At 45.2% G+C, this 17,286-nt stretch overlaps 1 protein-coding gene across 2 annotated transcripts in view; it reads left to right on the top strand.

The window, feature by feature from the left end:
• The window catches only part of LOC146186603 (coronin-2B-like), a 214,930-nt gene that overhangs the window by 188,531 nt on the left and 9,113 nt on the right, over window positions 1-17,286 (top strand). For both annotated transcript variants that reach the window (XM_084607330.1, XM_084607329.1), the window contains 2 exons: window positions 7,816-8,021; window positions 9,434-9,692. In XM_084607330.1, coding sequence (XP_084463456.1) covers window positions 7,816-8,021; window positions 9,434-9,692 — 465 coding nt within the window. The remainder of the gene's footprint in view (window positions 1-7,815; window positions 8,022-9,433; window positions 9,693-17,286) is intronic.

Consider the following 17,286-nt stretch of genomic DNA (forward strand, 5'->3'; position numbering starts at 1 on the left):
CATCCGATAGCACCCTTGTGTATTTACCCTGGAGCAGGAAAGCTTCTGGAAGGCACTTGTGAAGGCACCAAGACTACTGCTTCAGCTTTCTTGGGGTTAAGCTTTAGGTCTTTAGTAGAAAGGACAGGGCCCAGTAAACTTTTTCCTTTATGAATTTGCACTTGGCTAGTTTCAGACGAAGCCCTGCCTCCTTGGAGGTGCCCTAAAACACTGCACACTATTTTGCCGATGATCCTCGCCTGTGATGGAGGTGCTAATGCCGATGGCCAACTCAATCACGCGTGGCATCTGTGCTGTGTGATGTCAGTGCACATTAAAGAACCCCAGGTGGTCGAAATTTCTGAAGTCCTCCACTACGGCATCTCTCATAGCCCGAGTCGCTTTGGGATGTTAAACACCACAAACCAAACCAAGCCAAGTACCGTATTTACTTTCATAATGACCGCACACCTGAATTTTGCATAAAAATTTTATTTCTTTTATTCTCTGCATAATGATTGTGCCCTAAGCTTGTTGCTGCTATTTGCCATGTGACAAGTCTAGCTGATGATGGTCATGCTGGCCATCTGCAAATTACCGGGCTGCACCTTCCAGTCTCCGTCTACCCCTTCCCAGTGTATCCAACCATGAATCTCATTATTATCTGTCGAATACTACACTTGATACATTTAGCCATAGTAAGGAAGGCTTGCTCTGTCAGCCGCCATTTTTGTTTTGATGTTCCAAACTGTTACTGCAGCTATTGGTTGACCTGTAGTCATCCTGCAGCAAACGTGTTCCGACGTGTTCCCATATAGAAAGAATTTGCGTTCCCATGATTCTTGATAAAAATGCGCATTGCGGTCATTGCGGAATTCGCCATTTTTTACGTCTGCAGTATGTTTTGTGGTTGTGTGTGGCTTTTGGTGCCATTTTGCCAAGGAGCAGTATGAGAGTTTCACCGCCGCATTCAAGCTCAAGGCTGTTGATTACGCAGTGGAGTATGGGAACCGTGCAGACTGCAGGTATTTCGGCACTGACGAAATCTGAATACGTTACTGGAATCTTCAGCTGGAGTGAAGATTGCTGGAAAACGTATCAACAACCTAAGATATGTGGACGATACCACTTTAATGGCAGAAAGTGAAGTGGAACTCAAGAAACTTCTGATGCGCGTACTGAGCATTAAAAAAAGTGAACATCGGCACTGACGAAATCTGAATACGTTACTGGAATCTTCAGCTGGAGTGAAGATTGCTGGAAAACGTATCAACAACCTAAGATATGCGGACGATACCACTTTAATGGCAGAAAGTGGAGTGGAACTGAAGAGACTTCTGATGCGCGTACTGAGCATTAAAAAATTGAACATTAAAAAGACAAAGATCATGGTGTCTCGCCCTATCAAGTCCTGGAGCATCAAGGGACAAGAAGTGGAAGCTGTGACAGATTTTCTTTTCTTGGGCTCCAAGATTACCCCGGAAGGAGACTGCAGCCAGTTTCATTTTTTCCGCACTCTTTTGTTGTTACGTTAACAGTTATGTAATTATATTTTTAATTAATGCATGTTTTGCACATTGCGTATAGGTGACAACGCCCAAGTAAAAAACATCTATATATACTTCTGCTATCCAAGACCGAGCAGTGTCCAAAAGAATATCTGAAAATAAAACAATAAAAATTTCTATTTTAAATGACAACTTTGAACTGCCACCTTTGTACATAGCAATGGGAAATAAATTGACTCTAATCACAGAAAATTACTCTCACTTCCGGTCCATTCAAAATGGCTCGAAATAAAGTGAACTTCGTTTACCACCTATACTAGCGACCTCATAAATGCTCCTCCTTTCCCGTCGAGTGGATGAGAAGTAACCTCAATGTTTTGAAAATCACAATGAAGTTGTGCCGCCGCACCTTCGGAACGAGGGAAGAGAACGTAGCTTTGAAAACATTTTCAATATCTGAATCCTTAAATTGTGCATATCAGTTTCGAGGAAATTAATTGTGCAGTCTCTCATTTCTCGATGTGCACCTCAACAGCACCGTGATGGAAGGGGAGTGAAGGCAGAAAGAGCAAGACGTGAGGTAGTGGAGGTCTCCAATGGTATTTCGACCAGCTGGGCATCTTAAACGTGCGCGGACCTAACAAAGCATATGGGAGTATTTTGCGTTTCATTTCCATTGAAATGCGGCCGCCCATCCGCGCTCCACATCGGTAGCCGAGCGCCCTAGGAACTGAGCCATCGCTGCGTGTGCCAAAATTGTGAAGTTAACTTACTATTTATTCGAAAAACGCGGAACTCGGCACGGTTATAGAGCCGCCTTGACCGACTCTGTTTTATTTATATTTAGGTTCATTAGATCGGGAGTGAGTTGTTTTTCATCGTCCACGCGGCGGCGGTGGCGGAAAGGGCACCGTAAAAGATGTAGGCGGTTGCCTTGCGTTGGTGCAATCCATTTCCTAACGGGCGCATCTCACATTTTCCTCCGTCGTCTGTCCACCTTTACCCATCCATGTACGACCTCATAACTCCTAACGCGATCGCGCTCACTCAATGTGAACCAATATGCTTCGTGCGCTGTTCATCACAGGATCCTAAAAATGCTGAGAATCACAGAGGTGATTGGAATACTTTTTTTAGCTTTATGGTTCATAGTTTCTCAGGTCCTTCGACAATGAACACAATATATAAACATTTCTTCTGAAACAGCCGTACTGTACACAAAGGAGCCTCAAGTGGCCGAAGTTATCCTGCAAAGCAGAGTAAAATGAACCTTGTGTTGTGGCTTAGCGTGTTGTCAACCGCAGTTATTTGGGCACAGATCATGGGAAACAATACTGAAACATATACCATAATAATATCAGCGCTGCAAAGTTTGTGAGCAAGCGTCAATAAAAATACAAACCGTATAACGTAACTGTAATCCAATGTGGCGTCTTGCCCTATCAAGTCCTGGAGCATCAAGGGACAAGAAGTGGAAGCTGTGACAGATTTTCTCTTCTTGGGCTCCAAGATTACCCCAGAAGGAGACTGCAGCCATGAAATTAGGAGACGCCTGCTTCTGGGAAAGAGAGCCATGGCTAGCCTTGACCGCCTAGTAAAGAGCAGAGACATTACACTGCCAACCAAGATTCGCATAACTCGTGCTTTGGTCTTTCCAGTTGTGATGTATGGATGCGAGAGTTGGACTGTGAAGAAGGCTGACCGCCGAAGAATTGACGCGTTTGAATTGTGGTGCTGGCGGAGACTCTTGAGAGTTCCTTGGACTGCCAGATCAAATCAGTCGATATTGTCGACCATAAACCCTGACTGCTCACTGGAGGGTCAAATTCTAAAGTTCAAGCTCAGCTACTTTGGTCATCTGATGAGAAGAGAGGAGTCGATGGAGAAAGGTTTGACGTTGGGAAAGGTTGAGGGTCGCCGGAGAAGGGGTAGGCAGCGAACCTTGGTCATCTGATGAGAAGAGAGGAGTCGATGGAGAAAGGTTTGACGTTGGGAAAGGTTGAGAGTCGCCGGAGAAGGGGTAGGCAGTGAACTCGATGGTTAGATGGCATCCTCGAGGCGCTGTAGATGAAATTGTGATGTTAGGAAGATAGTGAGAGACCGGAAAGCGTGGCGTGATATGGTCCATAGGGTCACGAGGAGTCGGACACAACTGAACTGAACTGATGCTTTGTGGTTGTGTATGGCTTTTGGTGCCATTTTGCCATGGAGCAGTATGAAAGTTTCACCGCCGCATTCAAGCTCAAGGCTGTTGATTACGCAGTGGTGTGCAACTGTGCAGACTGCAGGTATTTCGGCACTGACGAAATCTGAATACATTATTGGAAAAGCAGCGTGAGAAGCTGATGGCTGCTAACAAGACTCGCCGGGCTTTCCGCACACCCAAAATGGGTAATTACTCTGATGTTGAAGAGGCGGTCCATAAGTACACAATGGACTGATGCAAAGATGGCTGTGCGATATCATTAGAAATGGTACAAACAGGCATGCGCAACTGCTAAGAAGCTGAGAATCGCGGCAAAGGACTTCCGCGTTAGCTCTGGTTGGACAACTTGCTCTGCACGATGAAATGGCTTTTAACTGAGGTGGCGGACGTCGTCGTGCCAGTGGCTCTTATCCGCGTATGAAAACAAGGCAATAGGCTTTCATCGCTTTGTCACCAGGCTCCACAAAAATAGCGGTTACCTCTTGTCGCAAACGGGGAATGCCTATGAAACTCAGTCGACCTTTGACATGCCCTGATACAGAATGTTAATGAGAAAGGCATTCAGAGTGTGTTCGTGAAGAGATCTGGTGCAGAAAAGCAGCGATGCGTTGTTATGCTTGTTGTGACAGCCGATTGGTAGAAGCTGCCACCATACATTATATTTAAACAGAAGACTGTTCCAAAGGGAAACTTTCCCCATGGCATCGATATCCGCCCTTAAGTGAAAAGATAGATGACTGCAGAACTGATGGTCAATTGGATAACGCCTGTTTGAGGACGAAGACCAGGAGCGCTTCTGCTTCCCTTGCTTCTGGTTTTGGACAGGTTCAGAGGGCATCTTGTGCATAGCGTACAGGCTAAAAATAAAGAGCTACGCATGGACATTACAGTGATCGCTGGGTGTCTGATGTCGCTGCTACAGCCTCTCGATGTGTCTCTGAACAGACCGTTCAAGGATAATGTTAGAAGATTTCTGAAGACTACACAGTGTATGACAAGAGGTCAGCATGATTTGACACCGAGTGGAAAAAATCGGAAGACCATCTGTGGAGGTACTTTGTTTGTGGATCGTTGAAGCGTGGAGCAATATCCCCGACAAGGTATTGGCCAAGAGGTTTAAGAAGACCGGCATATTGAACACACTGGGTGGAACAGATGACGACTTTCTGTTGCCATTTCCGACAATGAATTGTGCAGCAATGACAGTGAGGATTCAGTCTCAGATTAGAGCATTGAATGAGAAAACAAATAAAAGGGCAATGTGCAGCTTATGTAATGCCTATGCAATGTGTGTTTATAAAAAGGTAAGCCTTACTCAACATTTATTTTTGGGTACGATAGTAATAGCTATTTTAAAAAGTCTGTACCTGCAACTTGTTTGCATTTAAAGTGCTCAGAAAGTTTTAGGGGTGTAATGACCGCACCCCTAGATTGCATGAATTTTAATAAAACAAACTGCGATCATTATGCGAGCAAATGCGCTATCTGTGCTGTCCAGCTATCCTGTGCACTGCACACAGTTTCATCACTGTCTGACTGCTCTGGTCCACTGCTGAGTCATTGCAAACAGTCCCCTACTGTCCATACTAAATGCTAGTTTATTGTGCTGACACCTGACAGCGCTGCCGCTCAGCCAAATTTTCTTCTTGAAGATCATTGTGTCTGCATTCCTGCGTCATTTTACTACATACAATCTAGTCGCTCATCATGCGGTCTAAGTAATCGTCAAGCCCGTTAAGTGCCACAATGAAGTTATTACTTCAGACATCTTTGGTTTGAAGCTTTAGCTAAAAGCTGCCAATTGCCTTGAGTGTTGCATCCATTGGCTTTGTCAGCGCAAGCAAGCTTTGCAGCACTAACTCTGTGGTTGTCCCGCAAGTTGTCAGAAATAATGCTTTCTGGTTTTCTTCGTTGTGGCAGCAAAATACAGCTGAGCATAGTCCTGACACTCCACCAAATCAGTCATGCCTGCCTTGAATGCCTTGAACCGTTCCAGCTTCTCAGTGGTCGTCTTAGCTCATTAACATTACACAACCTGTCATGGTGCAACATGACGTCACTAGGCAATCAGATCCCCTCCTCATTGCCAGTTGTCATGTCCAAGGATGACATAAGATTCGGCTGTCAAATGTAGATTTACTAGGCCAGCTGCTGAACATTTGTCATGAACACTGAACAGCGCTCCATGTCGATTCAGTGGCTTTCCTTGTCCATGCGCTCAATTTAAGGCTTGCTGTTTTACATTTCTTGGGGTTTTGCACTCCGTTCAATGGGCAAGAACTAGGTAAATCTTGAGTGAGGGAATAACGTTCAGAGATAGTAGCATGTTACTTTTAATGCGAGCAAACTTTTGATAAATCGTGTAAACTATATAAAAGTGAAAGACGTGCAGTGACACCCAGGGAAAATACAGGGAAACGGCACCTGGCCATATGGATATTTTTCACTGGTCGAGTTTGGTTCATCTGTTTGAATGGACAAGTATATTGCCAAACAAGTACAGTAGAACTCTGCTATAGTAAGCTCGGATATAGAAAAGTTCATCTTCCATAGACCACTGTACATTTCCTCCCTTTATAGTAAAGAGTTTTGATAAAAATCGGTTATAGTAAAGTGCATCTGGCTGCGGCGGCATCTTCCCACGAATGACATCGCCGCATGCGCGCCACCTAGAATCGCGAAGCAATAGAGACTTTTAGTTTAGCGCTCCCACTTACCGCGGCTGTCTACCGCTACCGCGCACAGTCAGCACAGCACGCGCTGATTGGTCTCCGCGTGCTGCGTCAGCTGAAATTTGTCAGGAACGTGGCGCCATCTGTCGTCATCGAGGTGATCTGCGCATGCGTTATGACGCTCGCGCGGTAGCTCTAAACTAAAGGTCTCTAATTTCTTTTGAGAAAAAAAAAAAAAAAGAAAAAGAAAAATTTTTTTTTAAACGGCTTTACCACTAGGCTTAGTAGCACTCAGGAGAAGAAAGCCAGCCTTGGAGCCGTGAGGGAAAGCATGCAGTGCATAGGAAAAAAAAAAAAGAAAAGTAAAGCTGCCTACAAGCACAGAAAAAAGGCGGCGCGATCCGTTCAAAACATAAAGCAGAGTAAAAGTGCAGCGAGAAACAGGGAAGGGAAGAAACGACCGAACATTCACAGCACTGTGCAGCACGAGGCAGCAGTGGCAAGAACTGAAGGTGCGGCATGTGCAGGTTTGCAGCACCTGACTGCCGCGCCGCGCATTTCTTATCTTATCGACAGAAACAGCAAAAGGTGATGCCGTGATCATGCAACGCTTTGGTTTTTCACATGAAATCAAACTTAGTTGTACTCATAGCCACGTTGCCCTCAAGGTTAAGAAGTACTTCCACAAGATGTAAAGAGAAAAACCTTGTAACTGAAAAAATTGGACAAAGAGATGATAAGACAGATATGGAAGGTATCTGAGAGTATTTTTTTTTCATTAAGTAACAAGACTCGTTCAGTAAGTAGCCATTTAATTATCAAACTGCAACCTCAGGACCATGTTAATACCAACCACTGATATAGTAAAGACCCTGGTATAGTAAAGATTTTTGCCGGTCCCGGTGACCACAAGAACTGCTGACTAGACACGAGAAAACAAACCATCGCTTGTTTCACTCCTTCTTGCTTGGCCTGCTTTAAGCTGTCAAATGCACATGGACCCGAAGCTATTTGCACTCCTGCTGAAGAATACAGAAATTACGATGCTTGGTGCGCTATGGTGGAGCCATCTAGTGAGACACATTACAACAGAGGGCTTGTCATGTCAGTTGAATGGGCCATTTTATTTGCACTTAACCTAGCCAATCTTCGTCTGATTCTCGAAGCGCACAGGCCCTCTTCAATGCACTCCGAGTGTGACAGACAAATTTTCCATGCGCATGCAGGGATTGACGAGTAAACAGAAATTTAGGATCTTATTTGTGATTTCTGAGCAACATGGTCAGCTGTTTCTGTGCAGCGAAGATGCTGGCATGGAGGGTTTATCAACTGGTATCAAAGCCTATACTGCTTAAAGAACATTCTGCTAGTTCCATCCTCCCCAAGAATTAAAATGCTGACAGCGAGATAGATGGCGCAGCATTTTTAAGTGGTACTGTTTACCCTGCAGACTGGCGCAGGTGCCCGCACTCACAAGCCGGTGATGTACAACTCTGATCGAAACCTCGTGACAGCTGACCGAAACAACGAGCGAAAATTTATGTTCATCTCTCAAGGGAACAGCGTGGACTACCGGGAGAAAGCAAATCACAACAACAACCACCACCACGATCAGAACAGTCACGACTCACCGCAGCGAAACAACAGCGCAGTCAAGTGAGTTATTGTGGCCTCCATGTTGTGGGCCTTACTTGTAGTACTAGCATGAAAGCTCGTCCTGCCTTTGTTTTCAGCATTGGCAGTTTGCCAATCTTCTTATTATTACTTTTTTTTGCATTGCCGGTCTTCTTTGAAAAGCTGCCATATTAGCACTAGTGTGATCTGTGAGCACTCAGTGATTTTGGGAAAGCCTTGAACAGAATATCAGTATCGGGCATACTATACTGCCAAATAGGTTGTTGGTGACCAACTTTCTTGTTTGCAGTTTAAGCTAGGTGTGCAACAACTTCTGCATTCTTCTGCGTATTATTTGTCAATTTTTAACAGTAGCACAACATTTTAGTGCAACATTATATTGCCATATTGATGTGTGACAGTGTGACAACATATTGTCTGTGTAGCTGACTGCCGAAAGGTGTACAGAAAGGTCACACTGGCTGGAGTGTCTGGTGGCTCCTCAAAAATCAAAGCCTCCAAAGTAAATACTGAGACTGTTTTTGATAAGTTTGGCAAAAGTGAGATGTGTGTCACTCCTAGCCACCATTATCTTCTTAACTGCACCCCTGGAGGGCAAGTACCTCTTCCGTATGCCTCCAATTTACCCTCATACGCACCAGCTGCACCAACTTTATCCTCTCAGACTCCTACCACATCTTGTAAAAAGTAAAAAAAAATAAAAATAGATTTACATTTTTTGAAATGTGACACTTTTCCTTGCAGCTGATGCTAGTAAATTTCTTCCTGAAATGACTATCAGGTCAATGGATTTACATTTTTTGAAATGCGACACTTTTCTTTGCAGCTGATGCTAGTAAATTTCTTCCTGAAATGACCATCAGGTCAATGGGTTCTGCAGAATGCTTTCTGTGTTCCTTTGAAAACCTAAATCCATGCATGTCTAAACATGCCCCCCCCCCCCCCCCCTTCCCCCCTCTTTTTGTTCCACTCATTTCTTGATTTTATTGAAACTAATCATACTGCAACTGCTCATACCAAATTGCTTCACTATACAAGCGATAATTTTCTTCAATTTGGCCATTTTCTCAGTGGCTGCATGTTCTCGCACTCTTTTTATACGCTCCTCTTAAGGAGGGGACAGAAATCAAGACATATAGGCTTCCTCAGCACCTCTTCAAAAGCTGCTGCGGTTCCCCTTAACTGAGAAGATTAGGAACATCTGGATTATGCGCTGCCATATTTTGAAGCGGTCCGAGCGCCCTCCTGCATTGTATTTGGTGGCAGTAAGCAGGATGCAAATTACTTAGAGTGAAAAACCAGCAACTGTGGCTGCGCTGTAGGCAGTGAACGGAGACACTGCTTTTAGTAGATTACAACTGCATGTGTACCACAGCTGTCACCATGAGTTGTCAGACCTCTGACGTGTGTTCGTCCTCTCCTGGCTGATGCAGTGGAAACTCTGGGCAGCAGCTGCCACATGCAATGACGATTGGTGGGAATGTGGCCCTGACGACACCGGTCAAGCGGCCTCAAGGTCAGCACTATGGCTGGCGCCACGTAAGTGCACCACGGTCGCAGCAACAGGAGCCCGTGTGCGACGTGGTCGCGAGCCACACCCTGCCTGTGGCCACATACGTCACCATTCAGGACCACGACAGCAGCTCCAGTGAGCCCGAAATGGATGGCGATGTGCCCCAGTCAGAAGAAGAGGTTAGTCACAAACACTTGTCAGTGAAAATGGTGCAGAGAAGGGCTGGGTGAATTGCTAGCGTACCATGCGACCAGTTGATTCTTAAACTACAATTAAATTTTCAACCATTTGGCGAGCGTCTTGCAAGATAAATAAGCAGAGCACATACATACAGCATGAATAGATTATAGTGAAAGCTCGTTAATTCGAACCTCGATAATTCGAATTTTCGGATAATTCGAACTACACTACTTGGTCCGGCCAAGCTCCATAGAGATGTGTGTATAAAAAAGCCCGTTAATTCGAACGCGAGCCGGTTCCGCTACGGATAATTCGAACTACGCACCGCCGCGTCTGGGCGGCTTGGCGCACATCACGCGGCAAAAAAAAAAAAAAAATGGTAAAGAAACAACTCCGTGATCGGTAGGCATAATTAGAGGCTGCGCAAGTCCAAAACGGGGACAGAATAAGGAACCAGGTAAAACCATGGAAGAGTGGGTAAAACTTAAATGGCGCCATGACCAGCGTGGCGGCCGGCGGCGTTGAAGGGAGGGGACGCCGCCGCGGCAAGGTCAGTGCATGGCCGCGCGGCGGCGGCTGCCTGCTCTCTCTTCTGCGCAACCTCCGTAGCTCGCAACTAAATACTCGTTAATTCCAACCCTGTTAATTTGGAAATAGGGATAAGTACTGTCGGCGCGGTCCCAGCCAATGCCCATAAAAGGCTATGATCTGGGACGGGCACTATGGTTTAAACTTTTTTTTGCAATAGCCATCCATCCTTCCACCATCAGTCGTCAACGGAAGCACGCGAGTCAGCCGCGATCATGACGCCGGCTTTTTTAGCACCGTTTGCTCCGATGATTGGAGTGGAGTGGCAGTAGACGGCGCCGCCCGCCCAAGTCGCTCATAGCATGATAAAGCGAACGTACTGACAAGGAGGCTTGCAAAACCGGATAAGCGCTGGCACTTTGCCAAGTTCGCTTTCCTCCCCCCTGCCCGAGCTAAAGTCAAAAGATAAACACGCCGTTATCGCCGCCCAGCATCTCGGCGCACTGCCAAGAAATGTGTTGTGGACCGTGAAGGCGCGAAACAGAGGGACGCGCTAACGACTGACGCCTTTATTATTATTATTTTTTTTTTTTCAGATTCGTAGGCACAAATCGGGGCTGGGTGGGTTCATTATGCGAGCGAGTTCGTTACGAGACTAAATACGGTACATTCGATAATTCGAACATCGGATAATTCGAACTTTTTTCCCGGTCCCGTGAAGTTCGAATTAACGAGCTTTTACTGTACATGCATACTGTCTAAAGGCAATTTTTGAGTTCAGTAACACTTCTAATGCAGCAAACCAACTTTCATCGTTATGTTTGAGCAACCCTCCTACAGTAAGAAGACACAGGCTAGGATTCGCAAGGGTGTAGGTTTAATGGCCTAGGCGCTGTCTACACTGTTGTTCTTTTCATAGCAAAACTAACGCTTTGCACCAGTGCTTTCACTGCCCAGAGAGGCCCATGCCACTGCAAGGTTGCATATTTTAGCAATGTAGCTTTGCCGTTTTTATGATATTTTGACACCGCTCCTTTTATGATTTTAGCCTGGTCACAATAAGACAAGTTCGTGAGATGGATATTAACTACCATTCATTTTTCCATAGTACTGTAATGCCTTGTTCAAAGAAGTGACAGTAGGGCTGAATTCATTTCCCTTTTTGAAATTCATGCCTGACAAACAATCGCTGTGAAAGAACTTGGGATTGCTATAATAGCATGCACCTAAAAGATACTGTTGCACATCTTAATTACATTTCAAATTTTTCTGTTTTGGGTATGAACTGAATCAAGGCAAAAGCAAAAATGTTTATGGCTTTAGACCCAAAGTAACTCTACATTAATGATAAGTGAAAAAGTGGAAAAATATGCAGAGCAGCATATTAGCACGATTCATTTCAAGTTCGCATGATGCATTTCTTGAACCTGATTAAATAAAGAGGGATGGAGGGCTACGCATGTTCCGGAAATATGCTTCTGCACTGAGGTGCATACCAGCAGGTAGGCAGATGTTGACATTCATTTTGCTCTTTGTATAACTTGCACATTTTAGGAAGTTTCCCCTTAGTCTTCGGCAGAATTTACGAAGGCACTATTTTCCTGACTTCTGAGGTAATTATTTGCAGCTCGTTAGCCAACAAAACTACAATTCAGGAATAAAAATGGTAGGGTTTTCGTTAAACAGAGTAGAGTGTGCAAAAGCAGCTTAAAGTTGATGAAGACGATGGTGTGCAATCCACAGCGTGAGAGTGTGTCATGGTTTAGCATGTGGGTGAGCAGTTGTAGCGACAGCTACGACATTCTCTACTTGCTTCCAATGAGAAGTTCCGGTTTTCGAGTCTTCTCTGCTTGAACGTTTTTTTTCATCTGTTTCACCCACACTCAATAGACTAGATGCAAGTGACAAAAATCTTTATTGGTTCGACTGTTAGAAGTGGTGCTTTCGAGCTAAGCTACACATCATCACGGACAGAAATGGCATATTGGAGCCTTTTGATGTTGTAGTGTTCTTTACCACCTATATATTCCCCCCGTAGTTAGTCCTGCCGTGAGGAGACGACCGCCAGCAGTTCGAGCAAGACCAACCTGTTCCAGAACGGAACTCTTCCGTCTTTTACTCACAACATTCAACCATTGAGTTGGAGAATGCCACTAATAGATGGCAGCTACTATACTTGTCATGTGGCCGTATTTAGTATGTTGTTTTTTGCACATACTAAATACGCCCACATGACAAGTATAGTAGCTGCCATCTATTAGTGGCATTCTCCGACTCAATGGTTGAATGTTGTGAGTAAAAGACGGAAGAGTTCCGTTCTGGAACAGGTTGGTCTTGCTCGAACTGCTGGCGGTCGTCTGTTCCAGAACGGAACTCTTCCGTCTTTTACTCACAACATTCAACCATTGAGTCGGAGAATGCCACTAATAGATGGCAGCTACTATACTTGTCATGTGACCGTATTTAGTATGTGCAAAAAACAACAGCAAAAACACAGCAGCATATACTAGCTGCGTGGACATGCAGCAGAATGTGAAGCTATGAGAGGTTTGACACAGCCGTGCCTCTACAATTGTTGTTTTATAGATCTGCGCAATGTTTGCCTTGGTGGTATGCTGCACACACCTACATGTTATGAGCACATAACACAGGCACTACTACTGACAAATAGAAGCTTTACCGAAGAAACACATTCATATATTTTGAGGTAATTAAAGGCCTTTCTGCTCAAAATCTGTCGCTTTCAGCATTGTGAGCAAAACATCACGACCCTGCACTCCAGCAGAAGATGGCTGGCAGGTGACGTGACCAGGAGCTGATTTTGATGTCATGGGACTATATGGCATGACAGGAGCTTCCACTTCAGTTACCTCCTCTTAAATAGTAATCGAACACGGGCCCGTCAGATCCCAAACCGGATGCTCTACCTGCAGGCCATGTGGGCACGTTCATATGGCTTTAAAGGTCCACTGAAAGAGGTCACCAAGAAGGGTAAACAACGCCATAACACTGATAGTTATTGAACCACCCATCATTCTCCTGCAAAAATTTTCGATCTAGCTTCTGCAACACCAGAGATATCGGCGATTAAAAATGACCCTTCCAATTTTCCCTCTCAACTCGTACGCCGAAGGGAGCCATAAAAAAAATAAAGAATACAAGCAAGTTCAAAGCTCCGCCTAGACATACGTCACTTCGACGAACTTCCGGTTGCCGCGCGCTCGCTCGCTGGCGTACTCGAGTCAACCCGTCCTCGCTCGCACACGCCTGAGGAGTTACCCTATGTTACACGGCGGACCAAACCATGGTTACACCACTAACCGCGAAAATCAATCGCAAAACGAGCTTGGCGACCTCGGTTTGCGTCGTTAACCAAGGTTATGACGGCGTCTGTTGACAGAAGCTACTCGCCGGCGCCCGAGTGCGCGCAACGTACGAGCAGGTCTGCTTCACAAAATTATTCATTTGCCCACTGTATCACGTTTAAAGATCGATGTATAGAATATGGTGCCGCCAGACATCTTCGATTATGGCCAACAGCGCAGAGACTGCGTACTGAAGCCTTGTCTTGCCTGCAGTATCGTTTGAACGGCTTGTTGCTGAGCAGAACGTCAAAAAATGCGCGGCCTTAGCTATGAAAGTACAAGAGTTTGCAACGCTTGCAGCACGGGATGCTGCGAGCAGGCTGAGGTACGTTACATAATTACCACGGGGGTGGGGCGCGCATTGCGACGGCGTCGTGCGTGACCGTCCCTAGTCGTCGCTACGCCTAAATTGTTTCGCTTTGAAGCCGCAGCGGTCGACGCTTTGGAACATGATCAACGCTGTCCTAAATCGTCTACTTATGAAACTGTCTTATAGTGAATCCTATCTTGCCATAGTAAAATAATTATAGGATTAACTCTGCCGACGCATTAATCGCAGAGCTAGTACGAGCAGATCGGATCAGCCGAAATGCATCAGCAGCAGCTGGCTTGAGCAGAAACTAGCTTGCATCACGGCTATCGCTCTTACCAGCAATTTGCTGCTGGTCAGTGACCCTCACGAGGGCTTCATACTTGATATTCGGCTCAGTATTCCCGACGCCAACAAATTTTAGCACGCTTTATTTCGGACATCGGTGCTAACGATCCGCTGTGTCGTTCGCGAACAGTATGCGGGAGGAGGGGCCACAGCGGCGGTATTTACGGCGGTCGAGGAGGTGCTGCCATCGTGCGGTGCTTGACCATAACCGTGCTGTTGACGCCTCGTCGGACGACCCTTCGGTACTCCTGAAACCACGTTATATAAATAAGATATTTGTAAATGCAGCTTCGTTCTGCCGATCCCTGCGTCGCTTCGGTTGTTGTACTTAATGGGCAATGAACACCTAACCGATAAGGGCGGAGAGCTGTGTAACAGCCCGCACAGAGTTCGAGCAGCGCACGAGCAGACGACTTTCGCAGCTACCGGAAGAGTGTCCGTGATGTCATGGCTGCAGTGGCCGCAGCGAATGGCAGCTTCTAGCAAGCCTTGCCAGTCAACTCACCCGTGACGTCACGGGTTAAGGAAATAGGTCCATGCGACACCGCCAAGCGACATTCTCTCTGCCCGCGAATTTCAAAAACGCTGTTTTGAAAAATTAATAATAAATCGCTGGTTTTGTTCCAAGGAGTTATACTTTGCGTTAATGCTCAAAAGGATGTGTTCTACACACTGAACACGTTTATCAGTGGCTTCTTGGGGGCTTTTTCCGTGGACCTTTAAAGTAACTACGGCCTTAGACATAATGTGGCAGCGTGCGGACTGCATGCTAACAAGTATGTGTGTTATGATAAAGGCACAAATAAAGGGATTAGTGATTAATACCCCTGTCACACGGGCATTTGTAAGGCCTTGGGAGTTACGGTTCTTTGCTCCAAAGGCGGTGGACACGCAGCTACATGGCAAAGCCTTGAAGACCTTTACGAAAAAATCCCATGGTGGGAAAGGCGATTATCAGCTGCCTTTAAAGGGAAGCTGCACCAGTATTTAAAATTTCTATGAGTTTCAAGCGGTCGAATGATTATAGCTTGCAGTTTAAGCATACGAAATATCTTGGCGCTAGCATTTGAAACTTGGTGAAATTAGCGATTCAAACCGCGACGGCTATCGAGCTTCTCTGCACTGCGCAGCGACGGGTGGGGGGCGCATGATGACTTCATTGATGGTCCGGTACATTTCCTGCATAGACACACTTGGTTTGAAGAAGTAAAAACAGAGCTGCCAAAAGCTAAACTCTAGATATGTTGATTAGCACAATCAGAAAAGGTGCACAGGATGCGGGCGAAGGCAATGAACATAAAAAATATTACCGTCCGCAACGTCATCACCGAGCTTCTCTGCAGAACTTTAGTGCTGTGAGGAGAAGCTCAGGGTTTAATCGTCTACGCAATCGGTTTGAATGCTAGCGCAAAAACACTTTGCATGCATTACGTACAGCCTATATAGATTTGAATCCTTGAATATTGTGCAATTCTCGTCTAATGATGGAGCTGCTCTTTAACCTGCGTGAAAGAGCACCAATGAGTGAGCTCATAAAACAGAAACACTGGCGCAAGTATAATTTTGAATATTATATTTAGGCCTCATTCCATTCAGGGGTTAACTTTACATTACAACGAACTTAGTATTGAGAGAAGACTTCGAATGTTTCAGCAGCCGCATCGACGTACAAATGCTTTGCTCCTTGCGCACTGTGCTTTCTTTGTTGCCTTTTTTTTGTGCATGTATATTTCGTTTGTTCTCTAATTTACTATTTATTTTGCATTGCCACACTTTAGTTGACCTCTTTACATATTTCACGCGATTGCCGGTCGACAGAAGGCGCTCACGGAGGTTAGCTAAATCATCTTCACCTTATCTCCACGTAGCTGCTCCTTTTTGGTTTTGTTCTCATAGAGCAATGAACCTCCTATGCAGTATAAGACCTTTGAGAAGTGGCGTGTTACCGGGATTTAGGCGAATAACAGTTGGTAAGTGCATGCACGAGATGATCTTTTTTTTTTTTTTTAGCTGTGTGACAGTGTGGTTTTGTAGGGGAAAAAAAAAAAAAAAGCTACCAAGAGCAGGACTTAAACAGCTGCTGAAGTTTCTCTCTGCTTTGAGCGCATGTAATCTATCAGAAAGCACTAGAAACTATGAAAAGGGGGAAATCAGCTGATCGTGCTAGAAAAGCTGGACACCCTGTATACGCAGTGCCTGGTGTCATCGACGGTACCGGAACCATGGAAGAATGCAAACATTATCCTCATTCACAAGAAAGGGGACTCTAAGGACCTTAAAAATTACAGACCAATCAGCTTACTGTCTGTTACGTATAAGGTATTTACTAAGGTAATAGCTAATAGAATCAGGACAACCTTAGACTGCAATCAAGCAAAGGATCAAGCAGGGTTTCGGAAACGGTACTCTACTATCGATCATATCCATAGCATCAATCAGGTGATAGAAAAATGCTCGGAATATAACCAGCCCTTATACATAGCATTCATTGATTACGAAAAAGCATTTGACTCAGTTGAAACCTCGGCGGTGATGCAGGCATTGCGAAATTAGGGGGTAGACGAGCCGTACGTGAAAGTGCTGGAAGATATATATAGTGGCTGCACAGCAACCATAGTTCTGCATAACGAAAGTAACAAAATTCCCATAAGGAAAGGTGTTAGGCAAGGAGACACAATCTCCCCAGTACTATTCACAGCTTGTTTAGAGGAGGTATTCAGAGACTTGGAATAGGAGCAGTTAGGGATAAGGCTAGATGGAGAATACCTCAGTAATCTGCGATTTGCTGATGACATTGCCTTGCTAAGCAACTCGGGGGATGAACTGCAAATAATGATTGATGACCTAGACAGGAAAAGTAGAAAGGTAGGCTTGAAAATCAATATGCAGAAGACTAAGGTAATGTTCAACAGCCTCGGGAAGCAACAGCAGTTTACATTAGGTAGCGAAATACTGGAAATAGTAGGCGAATATGTCTACTTAGGACAGGTAGTAACCGCAGATCCGGACCACGAAAAGGAAATAACAAGAAGAATAAGATTG

This window comes from Amblyomma maculatum, chromosome 6 (genome assembly GCF_055883805.1).
Source record: "Amblyomma maculatum isolate TAMU_Amacu chromosome 6, ASM5588380v1, whole genome shotgun sequence".
Lineage (NCBI taxonomy): Eukaryota > Metazoa > Arthropoda > Arachnida > Ixodida > Ixodidae > Amblyomma > Amblyomma maculatum.